The 24,404-nt window shown below is 44.6% G+C and overlaps 1 protein-coding gene across 1 annotated transcript in view; it reads left to right on the forward strand.

Annotated features, from left to right (window-relative positions):
* Positions 1-24,404, forward strand: part of LOC115088571 (transmembrane protease serine 12-like) — a 188,791-nt gene that overhangs the window by 13,541 nt on the left and 150,846 nt on the right. The window contains exon 2 of the mRNA XM_029596829.1: positions 18,586-18,784. Within this exon, the coding sequence (XP_029452689.1) occupies positions 18,586-18,784 (199 nt within the window). The remainder of the gene's footprint in view (positions 1-18,585; positions 18,785-24,404) is intronic.

A 24,404-nucleotide genomic window follows, 5' to 3' on the forward strand; every position in this document is an offset into this window, starting at 1 on the left:
CTCCGTGCCTTGTGGCCTCTGAGCCTTCTGTTACCTTGTATCTTGTCTTACGGCCTATCTAGTCCTCTCCTTGCTTTGTGGCCTCCAGCCTTCTTTTACACTGTACCTTACTTTGTGGCCTGCTCAGACCTTTCCTTACTTTGAGACCTCTGGGCCTGCTCGTACCTTGCACCTTGCTCTGTGGCCTACTCAGGCTTTACCTTGTTTTGTGGACTCTGGGCCTGCTCTTACCTTGTGCATTGCCTTGCAGCCTATCCAGGCATCTCCTTGCCTAGTGGTCATCGGGCCTACGGGTTTTGCTTTGCTACCTTCAAGCCTTAGTGTTCTCTGTTCTGTGTTGTCCTTGTCTAGCCCTGCCCAGTTCAGTCCCTAGTATCCATTCCCTGCCCTGCCCTGCCTTGCCATTGCCTTGTCTTGCCCCTGTCTATATCCAGTCCCTTATCAGTATCTTTCCCAGCCTGTGTCTGTATCCAGTCCCAGGCCCTGCTCAGCATCCTGCCTAGTCTGCCTGTATCCTGCCCCTGCCCTTGTTCAGTATCTCACTACCCTCCTGCTCCAGTATCCAGTCCTCAGGTCCAGTCTCATCCAGCCTACCTAGTCTGTCTAGCCTCATTCAGCCTGTCCAACTCCTGCCAAGTTCCAGTACTAGCCCAGCTTCCAGCTATGATATTCTATCACCTAAGCCAAGCCCTACTGGCTCCCAGAACCCAAGGGCTCAACCTATGGGGAAAGGTACCGCTAGCCCAGTGGTCCTGCACAGCGTCTGAGGTGGTTTTCCCAGATCCCAGCCAGCAGATTTGGTAAGTCTAGGAGCACTCCACCCCATCCCCAACCATCACCATGTCTGCAGGAAATAAGCTTCCCGCTGCTGCATTTCAGCTTGCTCAGTCCCTCACATTGCTTTCAGCCACCCGCTTCATTCTTTTATGCTCCATTACAGGAAAATCAAATGCTTAAAAAAAGCACGCTCCTTCCCACACTAAGGGATTGGAGACTATCTCAGGGAGCAGCAACACTATTCTTCTGGAATTCTACCTGGATCCCCCTGACTACCAATATAAGAACAATGTTTTTTATTTACTAATCCAGGGGAGGTGAGAGAAGAAAGACCATGTGTGAGGGAACATACATGTGAGAATGAGAGAGATCCTGTGTGCGAGGGAGCATGTAAGTGAGCCTGTGAAAGAGAGTATGTATGTAAGCAAGAGAGAGAGCACTGTGTAAAGGAGCATATATGTGAGCAAGAGAGAGTGTGTCAGGGGAGCATACATGGGAGCAAGCATTTGAGTTGGTGAGTATATGTGTACGGAAGTCTGTGTGTGAGTCAGTCAACCCGTGTAAGGGAGAATGTGTGTGAGTGACTGCGTGTGAGGCAGTGAAGACTGTGTGTGAGGAAGCATGAGCATGAATCGGTGAACATTTGTGTGAGCATATGAGATTGTGTGTGAGAATGAACATGGGTGCTAGTGTGTGTATATGAGAGAGAAAGGAGAAAGTTTGTGTGCACCCTGACTTAATCCATGATAAGCTCAGGGTGACCAAAATGAAAAGTTTTCAGGTATGGAAAGTGGGGGAATTTTTACATCCTTGTTTTAATTGTGCGGTGGTTGAGGTGGTTGAGAAGGGCTTGCGCTCCCTGCCCGACAGCCCGACGTTAGCCGGGGGCGTGCATGCCGCGATGTCCCTACTGAGTGACGTGGGCCACACCCATGCGCAACCCAAAACAGTGACACAACCCCTCGCATGAGTACTGCGTGGTAATCAGGGCTGCAATGCATGCTATGAGTTGTTGCAGCAATGAAGAGACATCAGGCAGGATTCGTGGTGAAGCGTGCTCTCGGGAAGATGATCTCTCTTGACCATCCCCTGGGGCTCCTTTTATTGTACATAATACATAGCATACATATGTGCCATAACATCATTGGCTCTTGCAAGTACATGCATCATATCATTGGCTGTTACAGCGTTATACCATAAATGTCCTTCCTGGCCCTTTGCTGACTACGCGTAAGCTGGCAGGCCGGGAGGGGAAAGGTCATGAACTGGACATTGAGACAGTTGAAAATATGTTAACCTAGCTGACTAAGTGTAAGAGGAAGTCTACGTGCAGACAGGTTTCCTGTCTTTGCAGGCTTGAGCTTCACGGCGGTTGGTATGTGGCAATCTTACTTGCTGTGCTCAGCGTAGCCCCGAGAAAGGGGAAGTTAGATGTGTTGATAGAGTTAACTCCTGACATGCTCTTTCAGGAGAAAAGCTCATAATCCCCACATCTCACCTTTCTGTTTTTATTTAAGCAACAGAAAGAATATCTCTGTATCCATGCTTGAAACCCAAACTGGAACTTGCTGCGCTTTGCGTATAAGCTGGAGATAGGGAAGGGGAGATATGGAGAGAAGAGCTGAGTTGGCGTGGTGTGCCAGCTGCCGCAGAGCTCTTGATTCCCCACATCACCTAGAGCTTAAGCAGCATGGTGTGCCAACTACTGTAGGGCTCATGATTCCCTATTAAGCAGCATACAAGACATCTTTATATCCAGGTGGAAAGCGAGGTTTCAGCATGGACACGAGATTGGGTATGCACTGAATGCAGCAGCATAAGCAAATAAGCAAGACAATCACAAGTATTAAAATAGGAATGATTCGTTTGAGACCACCGATATCAGGAAGCCAGAACCATAACTGGTCCCAGGGAGATATCTATGTTCTGTCTGAGAGCGGTGCATCGGCAATCGTGGCCTCTATCTACTCTATGGCATGTGTGTGGTTTGCTTTGTAATCTGATATATATACACCGCAATGAGATCCAATTAATGCACAGACCCCACCCTTTGAAGCTAAAACTGTATCCAAAGCGTAGCGGTTCTGTAATGCTACCTCTCAAATCTGGGAAACTTCTGTTGTGAGTAGTTTTAATGCATGGACTGTCTGATTAAATAGAGCAAGGATGTGTAAATCTCTGTAACTCATTGCTGTTCCCATTGGGGGAAACAGGCTTCTAGCTGCCTGGGTTTCTGTATACTTATCTATGGGACTCTTGATCACTTCCCTTTTGTTACGGAGTCTTGCTTTAGGTAAATTGTTGACTGCATAGTATGAGGGAAGGATGTAGCCTAGAGTGCATCTGCCTCTCCATCTGGGGGGAAGGTGCATATATGCTCTACGCCCACATAACATCCAAATGTTCCCTATCTGGTTAGTGAACCAGTCATGGGGCTATTTGACTTGTTGAACCATGGCGGATATATATTCACACAAGCTAAATTGCCCATCTGAGAATTTTTCTCCTCTTTCACACCTTTTTGTTTCTCCCACTGAACATCCTGAGATCAGCCAAATGCACATATAGTGGGTAAAGCTATGCAAATATTCTGTGATATTTTGTGAGAATTCGGGGTGTGCTGTTACATTAGAGTACGATCTGATCATGACTTCTTTTAATACAATGGTTCGGCTACAATATGGATATTTTCCCACCTGAAGCCTCTCCCAATCCACGGGATCATACTCCCAACACAATGCAGCAGTCTCTTGAATACGGCTACCGATGGGTATTATGGTATTACCAACTGGAGAGTTAATGCAGTGACCATCAAACGGTATGGTTTAATATCAATAAAAGAATAGGGAAAAGAACCACAAAGACCCGAGTTTTACAGTTCAAAAACACAGACTTTGAGGAAATGGGTAAGTACCTGGAGGAAGAACTAAAAGGATGGGAGAACGAGAGAGATGTGGATCAGCAGTGGACCAATCTAAAAGGAGCAATCACCAAGGCAACTGCTCTATATGTTAGAAATGTAAAGAAAAGCAAAAGGAAACTGAAACCTATCTGGTTCTCAAAGGAGGTGGCTGACAAAATTAAAGCTAAAAGAACAGCATTCAAGATATATAAAAGATCCCAAAGGGAGGAGCACAAAGAAGCATATTTGAATCAACTGAGGGAGACAAAGAAATTAATCAAGTTGGCAAAAAGTCAAGCGGAAGAGAGGATTGCCAAGGAGATAAAAAATGGTGACAAAACATTTTTCAGATACATCAGCGAAAAGAGAAAGGTCCAAAGTGGTATAGCAAAATTGAAAGGTGGTAATGATCAATGTGTGGAGAGTGACGAAGAAATGGCAGAAATATTAAACGAATACTTCAGCTCTGTGTTCACTAAAGAAGACCCTGGAGAAGGACCATCTCTACACAACAAGAAACTGGAGGGAAGTGGAATAGATGAAAATCCTTTCACAGTAGAAAATGTGTGGGAAGAGCTAAAGAACCTGAAAGTGGACAAAGCCATGGGGCCTGATGGTATTCATCCAAGGATATTGAGGGAGCTCAGAGATGTTCTGGCGGCTCCACTGTGTGACCTGTTCAATAGATCCCTAGAAACGGGAGTGGTGCCGAGTGATTGGAGAAGAGCGGTGGTGGTCCCGCTTCACAAGAGTGGCAACAGGGAGGAGGCTGGAAACTACAGACCAGTTAGCCTCACTTCGGTGGTGGGAAAAGTAATGGAGTCACTGCTGAAAGAGAGAATAGTGAACAATCTACAGTCCGGAGAATCGATGGACCAGAGGCAACATGGATTCACCAGGGGAAGATCCTGTCAGACAAATCTGATTGACTTTTTTGACTGGGTAACCAAGGAATTGGATCAAGGAAGAGCACTCGATATCATATACTTGGATTTCAGCAAAGCTTTTGATACGGTTCCGCACAGGAGACTGGTGAATAAAACGAGAAGCTTGGGAGTGAGTGCCGATGTGGTGACCTGGATTGCAAATTGGTTGACGGACAGAAGACAATGTGTGATGGTAAATGGAACCTTCTCTGAGGAGAGAGCGGTTATAAGTGGTGTACCGCAAGGATCGGTGTTGGGACCGGTCCTGTTCAATATCTTTGTGAGCGACATTGCGGACGGGATTGAAGGTAAGGTTTGTCTTTTTGCGGATGACACTAAGATCTGCAACAGAGTGGACACGCCGGAAGGAGTGGAGAGAATGAGACGGGATCTAAGGAAACTGGAAGAGTGGTCGAAGACATGGCAGCTGAGATTCAATGCAAAGAAATGCAAAGTCATGCATATGGGGAGTGGAAATCCGAATGAAATGTATTCGATGGGGGGGGGGAAGGCTGATGTGCACGGAGCAGGAGAGGGACCTTGGGGTGATAGTATCTAATGATATGAAGTCTGCGAAACAATGCGACAAGGCGATAGCAAAAGCCAGAAGAATGCTGGGCTGCATAGAGAGAGGAATATCGAGTAAGAAAAGGGAAGTGATTATTCCCCTGTACAGGTCCTTGGTGAGGCCTCACCTGGAGTACTGTGTTCAGTTCTGGAGACCGTATCTTCAAAAAGACAAAGACAAGATGGAAGCGGTACAGAGAAGGGCGACCAGGAAGGTGGAGGATCTTCATCGGATGACGTACGAGGAGAGATTGAAGAATCTAAATATGTACACCCTGGAGGAGAGGAGGAGCAGAGGTGATATGATACAGACTTTCAGATACTTGAAAGGTTTTAATGATCCAAAGACAACGACAAACCTTTTCCGTAGGAAGAAAATCAGCAGAACCAGGGGTCACGATTTGAAGCTCCAGGGAGGAAGATTCAGAACCAATGTCAGGAAGTATTTCTTCACGGAGAGGGTGGTGGATGCCTGGAATGCCCTTCCGGAGGAAGTGGTGAAGACCAGAACTGTGAGGGACTTCAAAGGGGCGTGGGATAAACACTGTGGATCCATAAAGTCAAGAGACCGCCAATGTAGAGTGGGTGGCTCACCAGAAAGATGGCTACTGCCCGGAGACAATACCCTTATTAAATAAACATACAGATGCTTACTGTGACTCCAACATCGCTCTAAGCTTCAACGGCAAGAGGAAATGTGGAAAAAAGGATTTGCTATCACAAAGAGGGGAGTAGCTGGCTTGTTACGGCGGTTACTACCCCAAACCAAATAAGCCTAATACTTCACTTTCCAAGCATATACAGCATAGTTCTCTGCTTCAACGGCAGGGGAGAAGAAAAGAGGGTTCGCACTCACAAAGCGGGGAGTAGCTGGCTTATTACGGCGGTTACTACCCCAAACCAAATGTGCCTGATACTTCGCTTTCGATGCATATCCAGCATGGCTCTCTGCTTCATGGCATGGGAGAGGCTGATACATCAAGCATTTCCAGCATAGCTCTCTGCTTCAACAGCAGGGGAATAAGAAAAGCTGAGGCTTCACGCATATCCAGAATAGCTTCAACTGCAGGGGAGAAGAAAAAAAAAAAAAAAGGATTCGCACTCTCAAAGCAGGGAGTAGCTGGCTTGTTACGGCGGTTACTACCCTAAACCAAAAGGGCCTGATACTTCACTTTCAATGCATAACCAGCATGGCTCTCCGCTTCAACGGCAGGAGAGAAGAAAAACAACCAATAGGGGCTGTATGACATAGTCTGGGTAAAGGGAATAAACATGGGTGTAGCTTGCTTATTGCAGCAGTTACTACCCCTACTACCCCTACTACCCCTAACTAATCAAGCTAGGTATTTCACTTGGATGCAGATCCATCACTGCTCTCTACATTAATGGTGGGGGTGGAAGGGAAATAGAACCAAGAGTTAAGAGAAAATGATAAGTATGAGAGAAAAAATGTGTGAAGCTTGCTGGGCAGACTGGATGGGCCGTTTGGTCTTCTTCTGCCGTCATTTCTATGTTTCTATGTTTCTATGTAATGGGATAGTCCAGCCACAGGAAAGTCGTCCATCCTGTAAGATTCAATGGCACAGCATGCATCAGGAGTCCTCCGTGGGCATGGGTTGGCATGTGTGTGCAGATCCAACAGTCTGTTCGATTCAACAGGTGTGAAAAGTTCTGTGCATCGAGGATGTACATGTTGTCCTGCCAGAGTCCTTGCTCAGAAGTTGCCATAGCTGGGGAAATAAAGCAGAATATGAGGATACAGAACACAATTGTCAATGAGTTGGTATTCAGGCAAGAAAAGGCAGCTAATAAGAAGTTCTCTGGAGTTTTCTCAAGGCCTTGCTGTTCCAAGAGTTATGCAGATTGGTCAGATAGCGCTTTGATCTGTCCCCAGGTCATCTGGTGCTGCTTTTTGCGGGGAGTCCGGTCTCTGTCCTTCTGAGGGTTGTGGAGGTTCAGGGAGAAGTTTGGGATTGGGTTCTGTGGATCCGGACGCCTTTCCATCTTTCCACGGCTTGATACAACGGCTTGGCACCCAAATTGGACCTGTGGGTGAAAGCACAGCAGCATGCCCGCGTCCCCATGTTAATACGGGAACGGGACCATGCCAGACAGGATTAGGTAACATTCTATACAAAACTGGCGGCTGTGGGTGACTGACCCTAGTCCCATAATGATTATCCACGGCTGTGGTCTGATTTGAATTTGATATGTTTAGATGATTCAAAGTAAACAATACTTTGTTCAGCCAGTCCTGTTTAGGGGGAAATCCAATGGCATTCCCCGCTTTCTGTTTGTGTTTATCCAGAACTGTTTTAAGGGTGTGATTGGCTCTTTCCACAATTGCTTGCCCTGTGGAATTGTAGGGTATGCCAAATATGTGTTTAATGTTCCATTGTTGGCAAAATTCAGCAAAGGAATGGCTGCTGTAAGCAGGGCCATTATCAGTTTTTAGAACAGAGGGTAATCCCATTATAGAGAGAGTTTTAATACAGTGATTAATGACATGTTTGGTAGCCTCCTCCTTCTGGGGAGTGGCCCAGAGGAAATGCAAGTAAGTGTCAACGGTTACATGCAAAAATTTCCAGGGGGCGAAGGAGGGGTATTGGGTAACATCCATCTGCCAGATTTCATTAGCATGTAAGCCTCGTGGGTTCACGCCCATGGAAGGGGCAGAGGTGATTTGTGAACATTGGGGGCATTGCTGTACAATGGCTCAGGCTTGTTCTAGTGGGATATTAAATTGTTTTGCGATAGACTTTGCATTTTGATGAAACATGGTATGGCTATTCCATGGTGCCACAGTAAGTACTGCTTGTTTTGTGGCTGCATCTGCAACAGCATTGCCTTCAGAAATCCATCCAGGGAAAGGCTGGTGGCTTCTGACGTGGGCAATGTAAAATTGGTGTCTGCGGTGTTGGAGGGCTGACTGCAGCGTCAGAAAAAGGGATAACAGGTTCTCATCTAAGCAAGGGAAACACATCTAGAGCAAAACAAACGCAAAGAGAAAATTAGGCAAAGAGTATCAACAGTGCAGTTCCTAATGATGGCTGCAGGATGTCCTCTGTGGCAAAGGCATGGAAAAGGCTTGAAGGGATGATTTCTGAAAATCAATGGTGTATTCAGTCAAATTCAAATTAATTAATGAGAAGATTTCATCATGGCTATAACTCTACTATTACTAATCTTATGTTTTTCCACTTTATTATTAAAAACAATGAAGAAACAATTTAAGTGTCATATTAAAGTGTATCAGAAATAAAATTAGATCAAAAAGGTGTGTGAGAAATGTTTGAAAAATGTTAAAATAAGCTGCAAAGTGTTCATCTTCACATCTCTCATGGCTGTCAATCTGGAAAATATTAAAATCTGGCACACAGCAAAAAATTATTAAGGTAATGATTAAAGTGAAATTTTTACTTTTTAACCTTGGAAAATCAATTCTACTATACAATTTAATAAAATCAACTAGGATTTGCAAGAAAAGGCTTGGGAGGGATTGCTTTAGATGTAGCAACCTCTATCAGTAAAAAAAAAATAAAATAAAGGTTCAGAATTCTGAATAAAATTTAGAAAAAGAAAATAAAACTGAAGTTTCCTTAAGACAGGAGGACTGTAGACCTGAAAAATAAAAACTAGTGTACAAAGAATTATTAAAATAATAATATAGTACAACTGGTAGAATAGCACAGTGCCTCCTAGTGGATGCACTATCATCACTGTATAGATGTCAACCTGGAATAAATTCAATCAATAATATTCTGAGCTGAAATGTAATGTGCAATACTAAATAATTAGAATAATTAGAACTGAAACATCAAACAGTTAATTATCAAATGAGTAGAACTTAAACCGTTTAAACAAAAATAACTTTTTTTTTCTTTTTTCCGTTCGCCGCACAGCACTGACAAAGGTACTTCCCTATAAGCAGTGCTCTGTCTGCTACATGCTAAAGCAACTCTTACTTCCTTTTTTTTTTTTTTTTTCTAAGATTCAATTCAATTAACTCTTCGGTTAAAGTGTCCTTTCAGATTCTAAATTTTAACACTAGTAAATGTCCTTGTCAGTAACCTCAGTTCAGTATTAACGAAGTTTGAAAGTATTAAAAGGGTTCAGTATTGAAGGTTGAGGGAAAAGAGGTTTGGATCAGCAGGAGATCTGATCTGTCTCGTGCTCCCCTTTGAAGGCTGCAACGCACAGTTGGGGCAGATAATTCAGGAGAGTATGTGTTGTGATAAAGAAATGTATCAGAGATATAACAGATACAGAAATTAGGGAGAGAAACTGCAGTACTAAGTTCCGTTTTTTCTTTTCAAATGTTCTTCCCCTCCCCCCCCCCCCCCTCCCCACGAGAGGCAACCAAGAGTTAACAACAGAAAGACAGAGTGAGGGGGAGGAGCAGTGTTTCTCAAGAGAAAAATAAACAGAGGAAAGAACTCCATTCAATGAATAAATCCTTCAAGTCTAGAGGAACTGAAAATATTAACTTAGTTAAACTAAAATCCTTATACAAGAATTGTACCAGCAAGTGATGGCAAGGATTTGCTGATCTCTTGTAAACAGATTCTATCTTAACCTACTTTGTCCTAAGACGAAAATTGCAGTAAAAAATGCAGATTCTGTGCACTGGTAATGTAAGCAATAGCTATAAAGATAAGGCTCAGAGTAATGAGGTCATTTTAAATGTGGTCCAATTTAACTTTGTCAAAGGGGATCATTTCATATTAAATTTACACAGTGTTCTGACCCAGTTTCACTATAGTTACAACGTAAGCTCTGCATATACTGAATCTTTCTCTGATGTGTGAGGGAACACTTCCTGTGGGGAAATGCGCTCTAAGTATGCAGGCTTCTTGTAACGGAATAGCAAAGCCCATGATAAACATTCCTTCCAGGTTTGCTTTGTCTGCTCCATTACTTGATTTAGTCTGGTTTGCAATAGAGCATTGTATTGTCTCATTAGATCATTTCTCTCACGTTGGAACTGTTTTCGTTTGTAACGTCGCTGCGATATCAGGAGTGCGGCTGCCTGGCCCAAGGTCATATATGCTAATTTCTTTAAAGACCTGGGGGCATAGTTACTGCTTACGGCACTCCGGGCGGTGTTCAATTCAATTGTAGTCAGGGATCCCTCTAGCAAACTTCGGGTGTAAGAGGAATGGAACCCTGTCTCCTTGATGCTTGGCGGAGTTCTCTGAGAACACTATAGGGAAGGGCGGACCAACTATATTCTGTCCCACCTAGATCATTGATCCTTTCTGTGATGGGAAAGGCTTGAAGTCCTTCTAATAACTCTTCTCCTGTAAGGTTTCCTTTTTGCTGTTCCTGGTGAAACCCCATTCGAACTGCACCACGCGGGCCAGGTTGTGGCTCGATTGTGCTTAAGGGCTGTTTTTCTGAATAAGGTTGGGAGGTCTGAATGGGCTGTGTCATGGGTTCTGACATGGGAAGCTGAGGATACAGCGAAGTTGCTGTTCCTGAGGGATTTTGCAGATATGGTGGGGGATGAGTGTGTGGAGTAGGTGTACTAATGGGCAGTCTGTCTGCTTCTTTACTGTCTGCTTCTAAGGACACATGAACTGGAGATGGTCCCTTGAGACATTTTGTCCTTATGTGTTCTATAGCCTCTGTGCACTTTTGCCAGAGTAACAATTGCCTTATAGGAGCACGCGGAGTCGCAAGAAGGCTATTGCCTATCTTAATCCAATCCTGAACATCCAGGGTTCCAGTCTCCGGATATCAGGGACAAAGACAAGCTATTTTTCCTAGCAATTTTTCTACGTCCCCTAGTTTGACTTGTGCTATTTCCCCTTTGGTGACGAAATAATGATTCTTAATTATTTTTTTCAGCTCTTTTGCATGAAACTTCTGCTGAACTGAAAGGTCTCCCCCCATACTCACAAATGTTGGGAGCAGACTCGCTGAATAAATACTTACGCTTACGGGAGCAGGTCTGCTGTTTACGGTGCGCACCTAGGCTTTTTCCAGCTGGATGAGCAGGGAGCTATCGCGTCTCGGATCACGTCGCGGCGTCACCAGATGTTGCAGCAATGAAGACACATCAGGCAGGATTCGTGGTGAAGCGTGCTCTCGGGAAGATGATCTCTCTTGACCATCCCCCAGGGCTCCTTTTATTGTACATAATACATAGCATACATATGTGCCATAACATCATTGGCTCTTGCAAGTACATGCATCATATCATTGGCTGTTACAGCATTATACCATAAATGTCCTTCCTGGCCCTTTGCTGACTTACGCGTAAGCTGGCAGGCCGGGAGGGGAAAGGTCATGAACTGGACATTGAGACAGTTGAAAATATGTTAACCTAGCTGACTAAATGTAAGAGGAAGGTCTACGTGCAGACAGGTTTCCTGTCTTTGCAGGCTCGAGCTTCACAGCGGTTGGTATGTGGCAATCTTACTTGCTGTGCTCAGCGTAGCCCCGAGAAAGGGGATGTTAGATGTGTTGATAGAGTTAACCCCTGACATGCTCTTTCAGGAGCAAAGCTCATAATCCCCACAATGAGTTGCATCACAGCCCTATTAAAAAGGCGGCCATCATCGGCAGTCTCCCCTTTTTCCCCCAGCAGCTTCTCCTGTTTGGATCAGAGTGTGCGCAACTCAGAGCCGTGAGACGTCCCAGCCTCTCCCGTGGATGCGTGCAGGCTACAAAAATGCAAGTACCATGAGTGAGTAGCAGGGAGGGACAGCTGCAATAGAGGCGACTATTGTTATGTGCTCGCACACGTGGGAGGGATGAAGAGCAGCCACCGCACGGCCTGCGAGAGTTAAGCATGGCTGACCCCAGACCAAATACCAGGGGATCAGCCATCCGAGGACGCTCTGCAGGGCCCGAGCCTGGCACAACACCCCAATCTCAACCTGCTATGCGCCGGAGAGCGGGATCCGGGCACATTGCGGCCGACCAGGCAGAAGAAACAGGCCCAAGAGCAGAAGAATCAGGTCTAAGTCGAAATGCGATGAACAGCGCAGGCCTACCATTGGGGATATGTGGGAGTCACGTGGGCTCACCCCCGCCTCTTCAACTCAACCTGGGCCTGGCCATACAGCAAACCACCCCACAGCCAAATGCTGTAATGGCCACTGAATCCGCCCCCGTTTGCATCGCAACCACTGCAAGTGGAGCATGTGCCACTAACATGGTGCAATCCACGATCCCAGGATGGGGTGCGGCATGGGTGGGCATAGGGAATGGGCCAACATAAGGCCCATTTTTCACTGCCGCACAGAATTGGACATAGGGCAATCCGTTTGTGGTGATGCCGTACAATTACCTCTGGGCAGGTATGAACCCAAGTCAACGCACATTTTGATATTCAGGACTCTACCCTGGTTTAGTTAGCATAGCAATAAATATGATGCTGGCGCCACAGTGGGGGTTTATGGAGTTTACCAGCACTACACAGAGCCCATACTTTGGTTGATGGCACCCCCAGCCGATCAGAGCCCCCTAGGAGTGCACAGTGCAAAGAACACGTCCCAACAGGGCAGGAATCATCTGCCACTCCAGCGTTGGTCATGAACAGATCAGAGCACGTTTCCCACGAGAAGAGTGAAGATGGAGATCCAAAATGTTGAGGCAAAACTTCCCTTGAGTAAGTGAACTGCAGGCTCTGCTTTCATATTCACCATACCTTCAGTTTTTTCATAATAGAATGATTCTGCAAACTTACTCCAAGTACTTTTCAAAACTGGTATCTGCGTTTCACATTAATCAAGCTGTTGTACTTCTTACATTTTTTTTCCATGACCACATACACAGAGGATAATGGGATCTTCACTCCTTGGACTGTAAGAGAGTCCTAGCATATTACCTAAAGAAGACTCAGCAGCATTGTTGAGTTTCTCAACTGTTCATGTTCTTTGATTCCAATAGATTGGGCAGGGCATTTGCCAAATGAATTCTGTTATGCACTGGCTGCAAGCCTCAGCATGTGAGAGCCATAGCAACTTCAGTGGCTCATCTCAGAGCCATTTCTATTGAAGACATTTTCAAAGCTGCTACTAGGTCATCTGTTCATGCCTTCACATCCCACTAATATCCGGACAGCATGTCCCAAGGAGATAGTAACTTTAGGAAAGCAGTTCTGCAAAATATGTTCACTCAGTAGTCCCCTCTCCACTTGGTGGAGCCAGATTGTCTTAAGTGATTCTGCATGGGGAGTCCCAACCCTCTACTTGGGACTCCCCCTGCATAATGGCTAATTTATACCCACTTGTCGACAGAGACATCGTTTACTTACCTGTAAAATAGGGTTATTTATAGACATTTATTTATTTATTTTTATTTTATTTATTGTTTTTGTTATACCGAGTTTCATGATAGGCATCACATCAACCCGGTTTACAAATAACAAGGAGTGTAAAGCATAACGTAACGTAAAAAACAATATTTTCAATAAGAACCTTGAACTTTAAATACAGTGAATCAGAAAAAGGGAGAGGGAAAGTTACAAAAAACAAGGAAAATAAACTTGGGATGGAAGGGGAGAAATTGAACAGCACAATATTTACATTTCAGCCTATTGATACATTAGAATAGCAAGTGAAAAAATAAGACTATGAAACGGTACATAGGTAATCAAATGAATAAATATGACAGTTGTGAATGGTAATAGTATGATAAATATTCAGCAGGAATTAGTGAGAGAGGGTTTGAGGTTGGTTGATTCGTGTTTACATTCCATTATTGCATACGAGTTAGTGCTAGTGAGAGGAGGTTTTATTCAAGGCTTGGAAATGCTTTTTTGAAAAGCCAAGTTTTTAGTCTTTTCCTAAATGTTAAAGAGCATGGCTCTTGTCTCAAATCAGGTGGGATCGAGTTCCAGAGAGCTGGACCTGCTGATGAGAAGGCTCTGAGACTCAAGGATTTATGTTGGTAGGTTTTGGCCTTTGGAATTTGGAGTGACTCTTTGTAGTGTTCCCTGATAGGCCTGGCGGAGGTGAATTTTTTAAGTGGTATTTGTAGGTCAAGTTGCGTGTGTTGGTTGATAGTTTTGTATATGATGTTAATGGTTTTGTACATGATTCTATAGTGGATCGGAAGCCAATGGAGGTTTTTGAGAATAGGTGAAATGTGGTCAATTTTCCTGGAATTTGTAAGGACTCTGGCGGCAGAGTTCTGAACCATTTGTAAAGGTTTGGTGTAAGAAGCTGGGAGGCCTAATAGTAATGAGTTGCAATAATCTAGTTTGGAAAAGATTATTGCTTGCAAGATTGTTCTGAAGTCCTGAGTGTGAAACAGCGGTTTTATTCTTTTCAGGATATGTAATTTGTAGAAGCAATCTTTGGTGGTTTGGTTAATGAATGTTTTGAGGTTGAGACGATTGTCTAGGATGGCTCCTAAGTCTCTTACGTGGGTTGTTTGAAGGAGTGTGGGTGGTTTAGGAAGTGTGTTATTGTTTTCCGGTGATATGAGCAGGAATTCTGTTTTCGAAGCATTGAGTACAAGGTTTAGACTGTTGAGGAGAAGTTTAATTTCTAATAGGCAACTGTCCCAGTATTCCATTGTTTTTGAGATTGATTCTTTTATAGGGATTACGATCTGTACGTCGTCTGCAAAAAGGAAATGTTTCAGGCTTAATTTTGTTAGTAGTTGGCAGAGTGGTAGCAGGTAGACATTGAAAAGGGTGGGTGAAAGTGATGATCCTTGCGGCACTCCTCTATTAGAAGGGTGGTATTGGGATTCTTTATTATGAATTTTGACTCTGTATCCTCTGTTTTCTAGAAATGTTTTGAACCAGTTTAGTGTGGCACCTGTTAAACCAATGTTTGCCAGCTGTTTTAGAAGAAGGGCGTGGTTGACTGTGTCAAAGGCCGCCGAGAAGTCAAGGAGGATTAGAAAATATGCTTGGCCTTTATCAATACCAGAGAGTAGGTAGTCCATGAGTGAAATTAGTAGCGTTTCGGTGCTTGCGGCTTTGCGAAAACCATATTGGTTTGGGGACAGAATACTGTGGTCCTCTAGGTAGTTGGATAGTTGGGTGTTTACCAGTTTTTCCATGATTTTAGCTATAAATGGTAGGTTGGAAATAGGGCGGAAGTTGTTGGGATCACATGCATTTAGATTTGGTTTTTTTAGCAGTGGCTTGATTGAGGCAGTTTTTAGGTCATCTGGGTAGATGCCATGTGATAAGGAGCAGTTTATAATATCTGCTAGGGTTTTTGCTATTGTGTTCGGGATAAGAAGAAGCATTTTGGTAGGGATTTGATCAAATGGGTGTGATGACGGTTTCATTCTTAATACCGTCTCATCTCTATGGAGAGCTGACTACTTCATTAAAGCTTAAGCTCTGAGGGGCTCACAAGGCAGTGTGTGCTTGCACCACACATCCTCAGTAAAATCTTTACTGAGCTCTGAAATCTGTGTCCATATCAGAGCTGTTGGAAGACATTATCCATGTGTAATGGCTAATTCATCCTGCTGTGTATGGAGAACCTTGATTATAGGTAAGCAAATCTGCTAATTAGTATAGACCAAGAAGGATATAGTGCTGGGGGACTCCCACAGAGGGGATTCGAAGGCGTTATTTATCAGAATACTAAAGGAGGGATGGGACAGATATGGCAAAAAGCAGGTGTGTGCAGAGTCCCTGAAAGTTAGGGAAGCCAGTATGAAGTGTATATAATAATCAACTGGGTTGAAAGCAACTGAGGGATCAATTAGTACAAGAAAAGTATAAGGAAGGGTGGTAAATGTGTGGAAGAAATGACTGAGATGATGGAGGGCAGCTTTGGTGCAGTGAAGAGGGAACAATCCAGATTAAAAAGGGTTAATAGCAAGTGAGCGTAGAAGAAAGTCAGAGGTCTAATAGTGGACAGCCCTCTCCAAGACCTTAAAAAAAAAAAAGGAGCAGAGAGACTAGCTTATAGCTCATGAAAGATAGTATCTAGGAAGAATATCCTCAGAATGGGATTCATGAGGAACTGGAAAGGTCAGGGAATGTACCAGGTGGAAGAGAGGAATTAAACAGAGGGATAGCAACTTTAAAACAAGTGTGTGGGTATATGCGTGTGTGGGCATATGCGTGTGTGGGCATGCAAACGCACAGATGCTACAAATTTAAATAGTGTGCGCAGTTCTGTGCACAAGATTTAAAGCACACACATCGTGCATATATGTGCTCCTAATTTTATGCGGTTACACAAGCTAATAGTTCACATATCATCCTTAGGACTTTGTCACTTTTAATGTACACAGGTAAGCGATTTTAAAACATGCTCGTCTGAAGGACATTCCCAGTTTTACCAATTAGTCCACCAGTTTGCCCAGTTTCTCTCGAAGTCATTGAGACCTCTGTTTCTTCAGCCTGCACTCCCCCTGTTTACCCACACCCTTCACCCAGTGGTTTTTGTCCGAAAATGTTTTCTTCAAACTTACATCTCACCAAGATTAGAAGTAAATATGCATGGCTAACAGCTCACTGTGTGCTACAGTTGCCTGATTTAAAATATGGATTTACTTACACACATAAATGTTGGCCCCTCCCCAAAATTCTGACATGCCCTGTCAGACTCCACCCTCCCCCCCCCCCCCATATGTTGGGGTGTTCACGCATGTGCATATACGGATATAATTGGGCCATTTTAAATTACTAGTTGCTTTTGCTTGGTGTATATGGGCCTTTTAACGCAAGCATCTCTTTTAAAATTCACCCCTAACTGAATAAAGGGGAGGAGGGGACATAGGTGTTTGAGTGAATCAAACTGGTAGAGGATTCCAGAAAGATGGTGGTAGTTTTAATACTGTAGTTAACATCTGGGGAGTCCTGGAGGAAGAGTGGAGAATAAAAGAGGCCATCAGAGAAGTAAGTGTATAAGGAGTTGGAGAAGTGCTGCATAAGTCTAGTAGCATGCCACGAGGAGAAGTTGGAACAAATAGTTGAGATCTATAGGTAGAAAGGCTGTAAGAGAGGGACAGGAGGAGGATGGAGGAAAAAGTTAAAGATGAAAAAGAAGCAGCATGAATGGATGAAAGACTGAAAATAATTGCATTTTGCATTTGATAAAGCAGCATTGAAGTGCAGAGCAAATTAAAGAGAGCAGTCATGTGAGGAATTGTATTTCTTTCCTTTGGCTTCTGCTCAGTGGAGATGATGTAGTGAGTGGCGAAAAGACCACCTTCAGAGTTGTGAGAAAGGAACAACCTGGTATTATTAGGAGAAAAGCGGGAAATGCATGACTGGATAGCAAACCAGTGGTCGGCAGGATTTGAGTCCAGGTGAATATTGCAGTCAACATCATGGAGTCAAATATGAGAGTAGGTATTAGAAGTGGAAGAATGGGAGAATTAGAATGCAAATGATATAAACTAGAATGTGCTATTGATGTGGTTTCTTTTATTATATGCGCATTATCACACACAACTCTTGTACAAGGACCGATTCTGGCAGCAGAATAGGCACAGAGACTCATATAATACAGGACACTGCCAACAATGCATTACTTTATTACAGGTACCTTCAGGTTTGTACGTTTCTAGATACTTCTAATTTGAAAAAAGTTATAGGGTGAAAAATGATCTCCCCACACTCCCTCCTCTATCCCTTTAGTAGCATGGCCCAGCTTCTGTTGCACACAGGGCCCAGCCATAAATAGAATAGAGAGGAGAAAATATCAGAGCAGATCTGATGGGCTAAAAAACCACTGTTGCTTTATAGCAGTTGTTTTATTTTATCTATTTAATTAATTATTATTCTGCTTTTTCCGGCACTTTAAAGCAGATTACATTCTCAGCCCAGTCCTCAGGACACACCTAACCAGTGAGGTTTTCAGGAGTTCTAAAACGAATATGCATAAGATATATTTACATACAATGGAGGCATTTCATGCAACGCTATCTTATGCATTTTCATTGTGGATATCCTGAAAGCCTGACTGCCTAGGTGTGCCCCAAGGACTAAGTTGGAAACCCCTGCTTTATAGTATGAAAAAAGAAGGATTCATCTTCAAGATGAGAATATGTGTTTATATATCTATTTAAAATGTTTCTATTACACCCATAGAAGAACAACCATGGTGGGCGGATCACAATAAAACATTTATAACATTAAAGCATAATAAATATTTATTTTAATTGAAGTTGAAAGCTTTATTAGAAGCCTTAAGTTTTCTATAATAGTATGAGTTAAGTCATCTTGAACAATGATTTTTATAACTTTTTCATTTCAAATATATTAATTGTAAAGCCTTCATTTCAAATATATTAATCAAGTTGCACAGTTTTTCAATACAGTTCCCATATCAGACTACTTCAATCAATTTAGATTTTAAAGGGCATCAAGGCTGTTCTCTATTTTTTCTAACATTTGAGTGGAAGAGAAATTAAAATGTGGTAATCAAGCAGCTGCCTACCTACTCAAGATTGTTTTACTTATTTATTTTTTAATAGTCTGTGGAGAGCGGCCACTGGTGGACATGTCAACAGGCTCTCGAATTGTAGGTGGTCATGATGCTTTGCCTGGAGCTTGGCCATGGCAGGTTAGCCTTCAGGTCTTTGATCATTTGAATGGATACAGGCATTACTGTGGCGGAACGCTCATCAGCAACAACTGGGTGCTGACAGCTGCGCACTGCTTTATAACAAAAAGGTATGTATCCAATCAGTCTTTGATTAACTCTCAAGTATTCCACCAAAAACCTTCTAACAATGGTTCAAGCTGTACAAGCTTGAAGTGCCAGCATCACTGTACAGCCTGGTTCATGTTTCTTATTTGTTCTTTTTTTGTTGTTGGAGTTTTTTTTATCCCCTTCTTTCATCTAGCCTCTTCTATCTCTTTCTCTCTGGCTTCTATACCTTTTTCCCCTTCTCTTCTCTCCTGCATCTTTAATCTCCCTCCAGTCTGTTCTCTGTTGACAAGCATGGCTGAATTAACCATGACATGAGGGATGATGTCATCCGATGGTGCCAAATGGACTCTTCTCTGTTCATAGAATGTTTGCTCTTCTGAGCATGTGTAGGAATTCCCATGTGAGTATTGCCTTGTGAGCTCCTTCAGCCTTTTTCTGTCTTAGCTTTAGCTTGAATGTGTACCCAATCCATCTGAAACATTTTTCTTCTTAATCATATATTTGTTACTGTTTTCAGTTATTTACTTGCCTCACTGCCTCAGCAGCCCCCCAAACAGCACTTTTCACTTATCTAAAAAGAAATACAAAAGGGAAAGAAGAAAATATTTTCTTCAAGAACATCTGGATTCAAGAAGCCCACAGTGCTGGGTTTCAAATACATCATACGTGGTGGCAAGATGTCCATTTTGGACAGACATGACCTCTGTTACTGCTGCCTTGGATCTGACCACGACCAGGCAAACTGCTATCACTATGGCCACAGGTCTCTGCAGTCACAGTAATCCAGGGTCTGGAAAATGGAGGAATTGTGTAAAGTTCTGAGGAGCCACAATCGATCCTCTCCTGGAGTTAGGGCCTCTTCATGCTCCCTGGATGTAGAGTTGAGCTCATCAAAGAGATTGGTAGAACAGGCTGAGTCTTTGGGGCCAAGCAAGCACAAAGCTAAGAAAAAGAAACTTTATATGGACCCACCAGTGCATCCAGTGACAAGAAAACATTGATCAGTGCCATTAATGCAGATAAATCACCTTCCTCTGGCCCTGGCACCATCAATGCACATAGCTCTAATGCTGGTGACGCATCAGTCATTGGTGCTGTAGATGCACAGGGATTCATAAAAGCAAAAAGCATTGGCACCATTGACTCACAAAGCTCCAACACACAAGTTCTCAATGCACCAATCCCTGGAGCGCACAATGTATTGAGCTTCGATGCCAGTATTGTTCTGAGCATCAGAACAGACTGCTCCATCATCAGTGCACCAAGCTGCAGTGCTGCCAACATAACTTGTCTTCTACTTTGCTGAGAGGAGAGAAGAATTGTTGAGGGCAGAAGGTGATATAACATGCTTACCCCTACCAATCTCCAGAAAAATGTCAACATCCAGATTATTGGAGCAAGGCCTTTATCTAGAGACACTGAATCCCATTTGTTCCATGATTCCCATAATTTCAAATTGGCCTCCAGTTCAAATCTTACAAAGTCCAGAGAAAGTGCAAGGAAATCATTCCTCATATCAGAAGAAGGTGTTCCACCTGCAACACCAAGCCAAAGAGCATGTCAGCCCTTGGACCAGTGGCTGAGTTGGTGAAAATTACCTTTCTGGATTCCAAGGGTAAGGAGGGAGTTCTCTAATCTCCCTTTCCAAGATATCAGATTTACTCCCTTCGGAAGGTGTCTGAATTTCTCACAGGACAAGCAGGATGGTAGTCCTCACATATGGGTGACATCACAGGATGGAGCCTAATCACAGAACACTTTTGTCAAAGTTTCTAGAACTTTGACTGGCACCTACTGGGCATGCCCAGCATGGCACCAAACCTATAGCCAGCAGGGGTCCCCTTCGTCTTCTTTTTTCCACGCAGCAGTAGCCATGCGGGTTAAGGAGCTCCACAGATATTCCTGACAGGAATTTTCCTCACGGAATTACTAAAAACTTTCATACCCCACAGGGGTCCCTCCTTCAAAGTTTTGACTTTGCGGTACTCCGGTAAGTTTTTTACCCGGTTTCGATCGATTCCCGTCGAGTTTGGCCTTTGTGGCCTACTGGCCATCGACCGTACCGTGGCTAAAGTTTTCAAAGGCCATGGCATCAGGGTTCCGTCGGTGCCCGGACTGTACTCTCACCATGTCCATTACAGACCCACATAAAGTTTGTCTAATTTGTCTCGGGTGCAAGCATGATGTCCTGACTTGCACCAAATATGCCTTAATGACACCAAAAGGTCGCAAGGTCAGAACAGAGAAAATGGAACTTCTCTTCCGTTCTCAAACTCCGATGTCAGTATTGGCCATCGGCCGGTGACGGTCCGGCGTCGACAACTTCTTGGCCTTCAACTACCTCTACTCCCCCTCAGGACCGAGGGGACCTTAGAGAGAAACATCGGCATCGACACTGCAAGTCTCGGACCATCGAGGAAGGAAAATCTTCGACCTCTCCATCGAAAAAGCCCCGTCCAGAAAAGGCATCGACCCTTTCTGCGACCAGGTCACTGAGGCAACCCTCACCCGGACAGGTATCAGGAGCCGCGACTCCACCTTTAACGGTGGTCCCTCTGGCTATGCCTCTGCCTCCTTCTTCCCTTCCGGAGCTGGGACTGCTTGCTCCAGGTCTCTGTAAAGAACTGGACCGGATGGTTTAGGAAGCCATCGATAAGGCGATGCACAGACTCCAAGTTCCTCTGACACCGAAACTAGTGCCGATTGTGGAACCGACCACCGATCCAATTCCGGCAGCACTGGCACCGCTGCTCTCGAAGATGGAAGCGCTTATAGCTGCTTTTCCACCAATGGATCATGGGTCACCGATGGCTCCGGTGCCCTCCCCGTTTACTCTATCATCGGGAGGGGAACCACCATTCTGCATTCCTCCATCGGGAGTTCTTCCAATGCCTCAACCTTCGATGCCGATGTGCCCATCAATGTCACCGATCCATCCATCAATACCTGCATCGGTGCCCTCGATGCCTTCATCAGTGCCTCCAGTATTTCCCTCGATGCCTTTGGAACCTAGACCGTGACCTTCAGGAATACCATCGTCCCGTCCTTCTCATGCACCTAGTGGGGTAGGTCCTGATCCCTATGATACCTGGACCGATGATTCTTCTCAAGACACCGATGACTTGCCATCGCCACCTTCTCCTACTGAAAGCAGGAAGCGTTCTCCAGAGGACATATCCTTCATAAATTTTGTGAAGGAAATGTCTGAATTGGTTCCCTTCCAATTGCAGACTGCGCAAGATGACAGACATCAAATGATGAAGCTGTTACAATTCCTGGATGCTCCCAAGGAAATAACCTCCATCCCTATTCACCAGGTTCTTTTGGATTTTCTCAAAAAGAACTGGGAACACCCTGGTTCTGTTGCTGCAGTCAACAGAAAAGCTGATACCACTTATTTAGTCCAGTCAGCCCCAGGTTTCCAGAAACCTCAGCTGGATCACCAATCTGTGGATGTAGAATCTGCCCAAAAAAGGGCTAAAAGATCAAAATCCCACTCTTCTTTTCCCCCAGGTAAGGAACAGAAATTCCTGGATGCCATTGGCCGGCGTGTCTTCCAGGGATCAATGCTTATCTCTCGGATCGCCTCCTACCAGCTGTATATGACCAGGTACAACAGGGTCTTATTCAAGCAGATAGAAGACTTGGCAGAGTCCCTGCCTCAACAATTCCAGGAACAACTTCTAACCCTAGTACACAAGGGTTTTGAGGCAGGGAAGCATGAAACAAGATCTTCGTATGATATTTTTGACACCGCTACCAGGGTATCTGCAACTGCTATTTTGGCAAGAAGATGGGCCTGGTTTAAGTCTTTGGACTTGTGCCCTGAAGTACAGGACAGATTATCCGATCTGCCCTGCATAGGAGACAATCTGTTTGGGAAACAGATTCAGCGGACGATGGCAGAATTCAAGGACCATCATGAGACCCTTCGCCAGCTCTCTCTGATGCCCTCTGAGTATTCCTCCAAACAGTCTTTCAGGAAGGATACTAAAAAGTCATTTTTCTGTCCAAAGAAGTCCTATCCACCACAGTCTAGGACTCATTCCACGAGACCTTTCCATAAAGCCCAGTCTCGTCAACCTCGTAAACAAAAGCCGCAAGCAGCTCCTCAGCCGGGCCCTGCTTCCGGTTTTTTACTTCTGCATAGAGAGCAGCAGCCAAGTTTCCACTGCCTCAGATTCCAGTGGGAGGTAGATTATGCCATTTCAACAGCAGGTGGCACACAATCACCTCGGACCAGTGGGTCCTCACCATAATCTCTCAAGGTTATTGCCTGAACTTTCTCTCCATTCCACTGGACTCCCCACCTCTACAGGCTTGGACAGCATCCGACCACTCACTACTCCTGGAGCAGGTGGTTTCTCTCCTCCTCCAGTCCAGAGCAATAGAACCAGTACCTTACTCTCAACAAGGCCTAGGATTCTATTCCTGGTACTTTCTAAGCCCCAAAATATCGGGAGGCGTTCGTCCAATTCTGGACCTACGTGACCTCAACAAGTACCTCCAATGAGAAAAGTTCAAGATGGTAACCTTGAGTTCCCTCCTTCCTCTTCTGCAAAGAGGAGACTGTCTCTGCTCTTTTGATCTCCAAGATGCGTACATGCACATTGCGATAAATCCATCTCATCGCAGGTTCCTGAGATTTCTAGTAGGCCCCTAAAAACTCTCAATACCGAGTGCTACCATTCGGCCTGACATCTGCACCATGAGTCTTCACCAAGTGCCTCGTAGTAGTATTAGCAGCCTTCCTCAGGACTCAAGGTGTTCATGTCTACCCCTATCTAGACGATTGGTTGATCAGGACTCCCACTCAGCAAGCTGCTCTGTCATCCCTACGTCTTACTTTACATACTCTGACTTCGCTAAGATTTCTCGTCAACTACGCAAAATCTGCTTAGTCCCATCTCAAACTTTATCATTCATAGGGGCAGACTTGGACACCTTGCAGGCAAAGGCATTTCTTCCTTGACTGCGAGCTCTCACGCCCATCTCCCTCGCACACCAACTACAGTTTCAGCGCTGCACGACTGCATGCCACTTCCTCATCCTACTGGGACACATGGCGCCCTCAGTACAGGTTACCCCAATGGCCCGCTTGGCAATGAGAGTCATGCAGTGGACTCTAAGGTCACAATGGACTCAGTCCGTCCAATCTCTTATCAACCACTGTCCACATCACCGACTCACTCAGTCAGTCTCTAGCCTGGTGGAAAAATCAGATCAATCTCCTCTAAGGCCTGCCCTTCCAGGCTCCAGACCCTCAAATAATTCTCACCACCGATGCTTCCAACCTCGGCTGGGGAGGCCATGTTGCCGATTTACAAACACAAGGAACTTGGTCTCCAGAGAAAGCCAAACACCAAATCAATTTCCTCGATCTGCGAGCAATCAGATATGCTCTCAGGGTGTTTCAGGATCGCCTTTCCAATCAGGTCATCCTGATTCAGACGGGGACAACCAGGTGGCCATGTGGTACAGGGAGGGATGGGCTCCTACCTACTGTGTCAGGAGGCTGCATAGATATGGGCGGAGGCCCTATCCCATTCGATGTACCTCAGGGCCACCTACTTGCCGGGAGTCGACAATGTGTTGGCGCACAAGCTAAGTCACGCTTTCCATCCACACGAGTGGTCCCTC

This window comes from Rhinatrema bivittatum, chromosome 3, assembly GCF_901001135.1.
Source record: "Rhinatrema bivittatum chromosome 3, aRhiBiv1.1, whole genome shotgun sequence".
NCBI lineage: Eukaryota > Metazoa > Chordata > Amphibia > Gymnophiona > Rhinatrematidae > Rhinatrema > Rhinatrema bivittatum.